Genomic DNA, 9921 nt, shown 5'->3' with positions numbered 1-9921 from the left:
TTACTTTGACACTCCGCTGAGCTCACCTTCATCTGAGGAGACGTGCATGAGCACAAGCAACAATGCAGTTAGCCAGGAGACAGGTAGCGATGCCTTCTGCACACCCGCTTTGTTTCTGAATGACCAGAGCTTGGACCAGCTCAGCTACTGTGCCACAGGAAAGTGTCACTGTGTTACACACACACACACACACGTAAAACAGGTAAAAACACATTATTAAATCTTGCAGTTAATAATATGAATTGATGCACACTGTAGGTACTAATGAAGGTCATACTGACAAGGACACGCCTCCTCCTCTACCTGAGCGAACCCCTGAATCTTATGAACTGGCTGTTGATGAAGGTTGGTGCTGTACATAGAAAACAGCATGAACATCAACTAATAAACACTTTCTGGCTTATACAGGATAAATTATCATCATTAACATTATGAAATCAAAGGTCAGGGTCAAGTTATCTTAAACCCTAAAGAATGTTTGTCTTCCCGTTTTGTGTTAGTCATCTTCTTACGCTCCAACTTCAATAATCTTCTGATTTTGTTTCAGAGTGCTGGCAGCACCGTGAAAGATTAACCGTCATCCATCCTCCAAACACTGTCACGGAGCACGAAGGTGAGCACATGTTAAAGACAGTAAAACATCTGGAACAGTCACCTGAAACTAGAAGAACACTTTGAGGTCACATCTCCACCAATGAGCAATTATGGAATTTTACATCTGGATCAGTAACAAAAGTTGTTGCCCATTTCTTATAAAATGTATTCGCATTGCATTAGCATGAAATGTCATGCTAATGCTACAGCATATGTCAATATCATTTTTGAGAAATATTCATATCTGTATGCAAAAAAAAAAAACATTGAATTTACATTTGAATACCAGTCAGCACCTAAACTGAACCGGTTTTTCCTTTCGCTACGACTGATCACTCCTCCAAGTATTGACTGAAAATTGAGTGATTTTTGCAAAAAGTAATAAAAATCAAAACCGGTGCTCATATCACTACCCATTAGGGATAATCCTGATTACGGCAAAATCATTCCCAATAAGCCAAGTTGCAGTTTCCGAGTGTGTCTTTGTTTCCAAGTCAAGGGTAAGTGAATACAAACAGGGAACACACACCCATGATTTATTCAGCTGAATGCACATTATTGCTTTGTTGTTTTTGTGCCACTTTGTGGCAAATTGTGCCAAAATGTGCTGTGTTAAACCTGGACACTGTGCAATTGCACAGTGTGCAATTTTTGGTGCTCCCAGAAGAAAGATTAACATTGTGAAAGAAACGCGGTCTGTTTCCTGACAGTGGCAGGATGTTTTTTGCGTATTTTGATGATTTTGTTTCATTGTTGTTTTGTTATTGTTTCATATGACCAAAGACCGCCTCGAAAAAAAAATTAGCAGACCAGTGTTTGAAATTGTACGATCCACATTTAGAAATGGAACATGAAATAAGCCTGTCGTATATGAGATGAGATGAGATATACTTTATTGATCTCACAGTGGAGAAATTACATTTACACTCCAGTTACCTCAGACAGCAATTAGTCCACAATTATTACTTGTTTACTATAATAATGGTACACATCAGAATTAAAGACAGCACATACACATTTGACATTGTTTATGTGCACTAAGTTTGAAGAAGTCTGTTATCCAAATTGAAACAAGTGGGTGAAGGCCACGCAGCAACCCTGAGATGCGCCACCCACAGCTTGGGGGAAGAAGAACGGGGCTGCAGCTAAAACTGCCCGCCCCCGCCGACAGGGGAAAGGAGTGACATTAGCAGGCGCCGGTGTGGGGAGTGTTGATGGGGGATATGAGGCGGTGGGGGGAGATAATGGAGCATGCTTCAATTCTGCAGTTTACGAGGTCTGTTAGAAAAGTATCCGACCTTTTTATTTTTTCAAAAACCATATGGATTTGAATCACGTGTGATTGCGTCAGCCAAGCTTGAACCCTCGTGTGCATGCGTGAGTTTTTTTCATGCCTGTCGGTTGCTTCATTCGCCTGTGAGCAGGCTTTGAGTGAGGTGTGGTCCACCCCTCTCATCTATTTTTTATTGCGAATAAATGTCTGAACGTTTGGATCTTTGCTGCATCAATTTTTTTCCAGAAACTGTAAGAGACCTCCAGGTGGACACCGTTCGAAAAATTAATATGGCTTTCAGGGACGATTTTTATGGGGATTAACAGATTATGGGGTGTTACTGCCCCTTTAAGAGTGCAGCGCGCTCCCAGCGCCGATGGACAGGCTGACACCCTGCACAAACAACCAGATCATTTCAAACGTGAAAGCTTTGTTGATCCGGGACCTCGTCTGACTTTCACAAAAAGGCAGAAGATGTGGACATCAGCACTTTTTCCGGCACATTCCACCATTACAGGAGTTTTTTTTTCATGGAAAAAGAAGCCGAGGGACGCGCCAAGGAGCCGTCATTACGCGGGACAAAACCACCTCGGTGTTGGTCTCACAGGACGGCTTTCAGACGGATTCCGGTTGCTTTTCTGTCGTGTGAATATCCGAGAATATCCGGGCAATTTGACCTTCAGGCTTGATAAGCCTGTGATGTTATGGTTTGAGCAGTGAAAAACACTTTTTAACAGTTCCACTTGCACAACCAAATCCCAATTATGAATTAAGAATATTCACTGGCCTCTGAAATCTTCAACTTCAACTGCAAGACACGCATCTGCTCCAAGATGTCATCGCAGTCTGAGAATGTACTGCCTTGCCAACCTCGTTAATCATGACAGACAAACGAGGGGCCGTGGTTCTTGATGCTGCCGTCTTGCCAATTTTCTGGTAGATCAGGGCAGCACATAAGCCACAAAGTACCAGCCCTGCTACCATAAAACCAAAAATGAATAAATCCTCGACGTCCTCAATGGAGAAAGGCGCCAAACATGCCACATGCCAGGAACTCCAGGAGTCGAGAACATAGCCCGCAGGATACGTTCCATCTGGGCAGGTAGGATCCCCCAGTCCTGACCTTGTAGAAAAAATGGTGTTAATAGCGTTCAGAGACCAGCTGATCAATTCCATGGTTAATCCAATAGTAGTCCAATAGATCCAGAATCCAATATAATTTGAGGAATTCACAGTCTGGTGAAGTAGGGATTTGAAGGTTAAAAACAGAGAACAGAGATAAGGGAGAGTGGAGGAGATGCGACCGCCCTCGTCGGAGTCCCAAGCTGAGTGTGTACAACACTAAAAGTGAAATGAGCTATTAAGTAAATAATTATTCATGGTGCTGTAAATGACATTTTAAACATAGATAAATCAGCCAAGAACTATATTTGATGGAAAGATTTGATGGCTTTTTGGTATCCTGTGCAGAGTGCAAAGAAACACTCCCTCTGGATATGTTGTCAGCTAAGCTTTTCTATTCCTTGTTTGCAATCTAGATCTGGCTTCTCACTTATGTTTAGGGGTTTAAATTCCTGCCTGCCATGTTCAGAGGTGAAACATGCATCTGACCAAGAACGCAGTTCACACTGTGGGTGTTCACATGCTCCACCTAACCTTCCTTCTGCTCAGTGTAGAGGATGGAGGAATGGGGAGGAGTGGCCAAGGAGATAAACTTTGGTTATGATGTTGAGCTAATGTGACAGCTAGTGTTAGAGAGTCATGTTATACATGTTTTAGGATGCAGACATAGGTCAATGAGTTTGTTAGAGATAGATATTAAACTTTATAGCAAAAAAAAAAGAAGAAAAAACACATAAGTTGTGTTGCTACTGCATTCAATGGAAAAGGCATGCTGGCTGTGTCCCGCCCCCACTGCAAAAAGAGGAAAGGGGGAGCAATGAGTGCATGTGGCACAGAAGAATAAGAGGTTCATATCTGGACTAATGTGAGATAAGTTACAAAAGTCTGAAACCAATTTTGTTCACAATGGGAGAATTTCTGCATGCACTGACTTAAAATTATGGGATTTATTATCCCTTCATCCTTTTTGACTGTAAAAGGCAGAAACGCATGAATCTCAATAATCACCAATAATCACTTATTTCTATGTTCCCAGGCAGTCCGCCGCCACCTGTTCCCCCTCTTCCAGAGCGAACTCCAGAATCCTTCGAGTTGGTGATTAATGAAGGTGACTTCATGTTTTCAGCTTTAAGAATATCAGTATTCACACAAAGTACTTCATAACCAAATGATTCTAATCCCCATTCAGCTCCTGTGGAGCAGAGCTTAAAGGTCACGCCGGCGGTGAACTTGAACAAAATAGGAACATCTTCAGAATGGTTCGGCAGCTCAAAGCAAACTGCAGCTCCATCGCTGTTCACGAGGAGCAAAGTGAGGACAAAGTTTCAACAGTGGCGCCTTTTGATGTTCATTTCTACTGTTGATTATCTTCATAGAATCTCTGAACAAACCCAGTAAACAGTCATTTTAGACTAAATATAAAACACATCATCATGACGCTTGTTTAACTGCAACATTCTTCTCTTTGTAGAGTCTGAAGACAAAATCAGGTAAGATTTACAGAATGTGTCAAAGGTGATTTTCAGCTCTAATTTTGTTGGATAGTATATAAAGTCATAAAATGTGCAGCTGATAAACTTTATACAGTTACACGTAACAAAGAGCAACAACACAATGAAGTGTTGACAATGCAAATTAGATGGAATAATATTATGTCAGCAGTTAATACCACATTAATTTGATGTAATCATCATTGGTTAATGATTTGGTTAACGATTCCTAAACTGTTCTTCTTGTTTGTTTGTTTGTTTTTTTTTTAGGTTAGTTTAGTTAATTAGTTAAGCTCGACAATTAAATTCATAAAGTTCATTCATGAAGTTAATTAATATGCAAAGGGCTGTAAAAAAAATTCCATTTAGTTTTTTTGTTGTTTTTTTTACAGATTTTATGTAAAAAAAAAAAAAAAAATTTATGTTAACACCATAACACAGCCGCCACTTAAACAGGAACTATGCCTATATGTGTTGCATTATGGGTCTCCAAAAGACCGAATGAAATTTTGAGAAGAAGAAGAAAAAAAAGCAATGCACACAACATTTTATATCTAAAGTTTTAAAAATACCACACATTAATTTTGGATGTCCTAGCAGGTTTAAGCAATAAGTATGAACCTTATTTTGCCATTAACTTCCTGTTTTTGGTTTCTGATCATTACACTAAACCACTGCAGCCGCCTGCTCTGAGCTCCTGATTCCTGTCATCAATCAACCAGAGTGGGTCCTGAAAGGTGCTTGGTGGGAGACCCCTTTTAATTTAATTTAACCCACTTGAAAAGGCTGCGTGCATTTCTCCGTGTAGAAACGGAGTGCGTCATCCGACGTAAGACTCCCAACACAGACCTGTCCTGGATCTGCTGTTGATCCTGAACAATCCCCGCCTGACTGGAAAGTCAATAAGGCAAGGCCTTTAATCCCCTATTGCTCCCGGTGTGTAGTGAGCGCCTTGTATGGCAGCACCCTGACATCGGGGTGAATGTGAAGCATAATTGTAAAGCGCTTTGAGCATCTGATGCAGATGGAAAAGCGCTACATAAATGCAGTCCATTTACCATTTAACCAGAGACAAACAACTACTACTAACCCTGGAATCAAATGATTTGCCAACAAATGACAAAACAGCACATTTTAATGATTCCTCAACAAAATGTTACTTTCTACCACCTTAAATAACTTTTAATGGTCTCAAAACATCTGAGAACCAACGGTTTGCTCTGATGATGTTTGAATGAATCATTTTGAGCCTGTTTTTTTGTTGTTGTTGTTGTTTGTGCAATATCTAGTAGAAGGAGGTCATCGTAATTTCACCCAAATCCAACTTCAGGCCTCTGCACTTACTACTCCCCAGAGGAACCTCAAACTCCTCCGCTGCTGCCGCAAGGTAAAATCATCAGCCTGAAGGATGGATCATTATTATTATTATTATTATTATTATTATTCGTAGTAGTATTGGTATTATTATATTCCTATTATGCTCTGTGTGAGTAAAACTGCACACTTCACACAGAAGGACCACATCTGTTTCAAACATGAGCTTGGACTCCGGCCCCCTTCCTGATCAGGACGCCACAGGCCTTCGTCCTCACCCGCAGACCAGGGTGAGTTTGTCATCACAGTTTCCTTGTTGCTGCATTTGTGTTTTAGTCTCTCACGTGTGATGAATAAGGACAGAGGAGCCAGCTGGCCTCAGTCCACTCTGCCAACATTTCATGATAAATCTGCCCCCTGCCTGCACCCAGTTGTCAACTACACACCCACCATCAAGAATCGGCATCTCATCCGAGTGGGACGGCACCGCTCAGCCGAAACATTCATGATGTCATGACCAGGAGCAAGGTAATGTGTTTATGTCAAGAGGCGGGGGCACACAATATGTGTTAACCATTAATTCCATGTGCCCTCAAGTCTCCTGTGTGGTGAACACGATGCGCTATTTTAAGAATTTAACACTTTTGTATGATTTCACATGTTCCCTCAGAGTGTTCGAGTCAAAAGTTTCAGAGAAGGTACGTTTTATTTTGTCTCATGTGAAGGCACTTTCCTCCTAAAAAAAAAAAAAAAAAAAAAAAAAAAAAAAGCCCAGATGTACATCTGGAGAACCAGCAGGAAGGACATCCAGTCAAAATAAACTGCAGCTCCATACAGAATCCAGTCTGGCAACCTGAGAAAAACAGGAGCAGCCAAAATCTAGACTTAGAAAGTCGATTTCTCTTCCACACTACTCACAACAACAAATTAGAAAGCAGTGGTCAGATTCAGGGTTATAGTGTCACCAAATTTCTAACATTTGTTGTTTGACTGCTGCTAAAATGGTGCTACCCAAGCATCTGTGTCAAAAGTAAGTGCTAGTTTCAGTCTTTGCCTGTTTAGATGATGAGGGGCCACATTAAACCCTCATCGGTGGTTTGGATGTAAGTGTCTTTTACAAATAGAACAAAACATTACCTACCCTAAGCCCAAATCCTCAAAGGTGCCCTAAATGAAATGAATACATGAATATAACAGCCAACAACTATTTTCAGTGTAAAGCTTTAGTGGCTTAATAGCATCCTGTGCAGAGAATAAAGCAACACTCCCTCTGTGCTCTGAGCTTTTCTCTTATTTTTAGTCTGGCTGTACATGCATATTTCAGCCTAGTCTCATTTTTTTTCGTCCTTCCCTCCACTGCTTTTAATTACGTGCAGCTGTCACGGAATGAATTAGAAGATATTGTGCTCACATGATGAAAATTTTGCACTTTCTGTGACAATGTCATGACCAATAGATTAATGTATATTCGTGCTGCTGAATCACGACAATCCGTGAGACTGGGTTGCATATTTAGTGCATGAGTTTTCTGTGTGTGTGCGCGTGCATGTTAGCGCATGCGAGTCCCACCCTGTGGAACTCCTCCTACATAGTATATGAAGAAACAGCGACAGTCATTACTCACCATAGTGTTTTTCAAGATAGCAAACAGCAGCAGCTTTCCAGAAATACATCCAACACTAATGTTTAGAAGCTAAAATGCCTCTATCCAAGTACATGGCCAAACTACTGTAGAATCCAAGTACATCTCCCTTTTCAAACAGGGAGCCATAAGACATTTTGAAAGGCTCCAAATGCAGCTCCTTCTGCTCCATGTGGAGGAGGAACTCTTGGGAAGGAATGGCCAAGAAGTGGAAGATTGTTTTCAGTCTGAAAATAGTGACGGTACAACACCTAGTGGTAGCAAACATAATTTAGGGGCACCTTTAAATTGACATAGGTAAGACATTTAGCGCTCAGTGGTGGTCAACCATCATAACTATCAATACAAAAAATGCTCCTTGGAGAGTCTCCCACAAATAAACACGAATGGAATAGAACATGTGCAGTGGACACTTGACACTTAGTGAAGCTTGTGAGCTTAGGACTTAGAGGGCCGACTCAGTTTTATTAAAGTAGGATCAATGGGACCACTTGCATTGAACTTCAGGTTTCATCCAGATTTCTAATTTTTTTTTATTTTACAGAGTTGGCATTTGACCTGTTGATCCTATTTTTTTATTTGTTAGTTTTTTTACTTGGTGGGCAACGTTACTTTGGTGGTCAGTAAGGTACTATAGAAGTTTAAAAAGTAATAAGAATTTTTGTGTAAACCTTTTTTTATTGAACGGAACAGACCATTTTTATTATCATAACAGTAACTGTATGTTACAAAATGACTTCCTCTTTTGAGAGGAACAAAGAAATTTCAGTAAATGATCCCTGCACTCCCCCAATTCCTGTTTTGACTAACACTTATAACAGCAGATGCAGGTGATGACACGTCTTCAAAAGTGGTACAAGTAAGGGCAGTTTAAACAAACTATTTTGTAAATTCAAATTTTTGTACGGGCCGAGTTCATTAAAGATGAGAGCCGTATACAGCCTTTGTGCCGCCAGTTGACCACGCCTGATCTCCACTGTGTGTCTGTGCAGAGCGTCTGTCTGCAGCCCAGCAGCTCGTTCCACCTGCTGTGGTCATGGCTGCAGGAGGATGTGGTGAGTTGACATTAAAATGTCTGCACACACGTTATTAAACATGTGCATTCTGACATGTTAAAATCCTCAGTGTGGAACTCCAGGTAATAACCACGTCATGTAACGTGCATCTGGCAGTCATCCACAGGGCAAATGCATGTTTAGAATAATAATTTCTGGTGTGTTAGCCCAAGCGGGACAGCCTAACGTGAACCACACTGAAGCATCAGGACATAAAGCAGACAAAAACAAGGAGAAGGGCATGTCCAGAGCAATGGTAAGACACTTAAAAACAAAAAAGCTACACACAATTAGACTGACACTCAGGAATTCACAAATAAATCTGCGGTTCTTCCTTTTGTGCAGAGCTTGAAGTTTTTTAGACACAAATTTAAACGTAAGTAAACGTAAACTGGATGAGGATGCAACACATGCATTGATGTGCACAGCACAAGAATTAATACTTCAAACTGTATTCTCAGTTAAACCTGCATCCCCGCTGCCCCCCTCAGAGTCTGAGTCACGGCCTCCTTCATACAGCAGCTCGTTTTCAGTCTTCAAACTCGGTAAGTTGACGTACGTCTGTCATTTTCTCCCAGGATGTGATCGGTTACGTTTGTGACACGCTGGATTATCTGCCTCTCTCAGGATTTGGGAATCGCTTTGGAAAACCAAAAGGCCCCAGAGATTACCCCGACACGTGGGTGTGACACAGACATGAGGACACGATCGTCTTCACCGGATTAGAATATTTTGCATCCGTTTTGGATGTTTATTGCAAGAGTCCAATGATGAAGGAAGACTGTTTTCTCAGGACTAAAGGAAAACCCTCAAAGCAGCTTCAGCGTCCAGCTCGGAGCTTCTCGCCACCATCTGTGGTGCATTTGTGCATCAGCCAAAGAAGGTGGCTGTGAACTCCTGATCAGTGCCTCATTGGAAAAACATGGAGCAGCTTGAATGTTTGACTGACAGCTCAGGAGAATAATCTGCTAGAACTGGGAGCCGTTTGTGTGTTTGTTTGTGTGTGTTCACTGTATGAAAGAAGAAAACTGCTCGGGCAGCTGAAAATCACAAATCACTGTTTCATAATTGGGCGTCGCCTTGACAATAAATTCATGATGAAATACAGGGGTCTTGACATGACTCCCTGGAGAGTCATTTATCTGGACAGTAAGGTATGTCTTCTATAATATATTCCAGTTCTAAGGTAGAACTATACTAGTATATACTAACGTATACACACACACACACACACACACATATATATACGAGGTCTATTAGATAATAAACCGACCCTTTTATTTTTTTTTTAACTATATGGATTGAATGACGTGTGATACACCAATCATGCTTGAACCCTCGTGCGCATGCGTGAGTTTTTTCACGCGTGTCGGTGAAGTCATTTCCCTGTGGGCGGGCCTTGAGTGAGATGTGGTCCCGCCCTCTCGGCTG

The 9921-nt window shown here is 41.3% G+C and overlaps 1 protein-coding gene across 2 annotated transcripts; it reads left to right on the top strand.

Moving 5' to 3' along the window:
* Positions 1-24: 24 nt before the first annotated feature.
* Positions 25-9664, top strand: LOC117512857 (tyrosine-protein phosphatase non-receptor type 22-like). Of its 2 annotated transcripts, none has more exons than XM_034173090.1 (8): positions 25-345; positions 548-613; positions 4026-4097; positions 4179-4300; positions 4461-4479; positions 5769-5866; positions 5993-6083; positions 6225-6321. In XM_034173090.1, the coding sequence occupies exons 1-7, from the start codon at positions 246-248 to the stop codon at positions 6041-6043; spliced, it is 528 nt and encodes a 175-aa protein (XP_034028981.1). In that variant the 5' UTR covers positions 25-245; the 3' UTR covers positions 6044-6083; positions 6225-6321. The 2 variants fall into 2 exon arrangements, with proteins under 2 accessions (XP_034028981.1, XP_034028982.1); XM_034173091.1 differs by lacking the exons at positions 25-345; positions 548-613; positions 4026-4097; ... (1 more) ...; positions 4461-4479; positions 5769-5866 and adding exons at positions 6464-6491; positions 8428-8490; positions 8658-8746; ... (1 more) ...; positions 8952-9035; positions 9118-9664.
* The last annotated feature ends 257 nt before the right edge of the window (positions 9665-9921 follow it).

Source organism: Thalassophryne amazonica, chromosome 6 (genome assembly GCF_902500255.1).
Source record: "Thalassophryne amazonica chromosome 6, fThaAma1.1, whole genome shotgun sequence".
NCBI classification, from domain to species: Eukaryota; Metazoa; Chordata; class Actinopteri; order Batrachoidiformes; family Batrachoididae; genus Thalassophryne; species Thalassophryne amazonica.
This window is presented reverse-complemented; position numbering and strand designations above follow the sequence as displayed.

What these genes read in the sequence shown, in the direction of transcription:
- LOC117512857 (XM_034173090.1), top strand. Translation starts at nt 246, where the DNA reads ATGCACACTGTAGGTACTAATGAAGGTCATACTGACAAGGACACGCCT. An exon ending in TGAACTGGCTGTTGATGAAG is followed by an intron (nt 346 to 547) that starts GTTGGTGCTGTA and finishes ATTTTGTTTCAG; the next exon opens with AGTGCTGGCAGCACCGTGAA. An exon ending in CACTGTCACGGAGCACGAAG is followed by an intron (nt 614 to 4,025) that starts GTGAGCACATGT and finishes CTATGTTCCCAG; the next exon opens with GCAGTCCGCCGCCACCTGTT.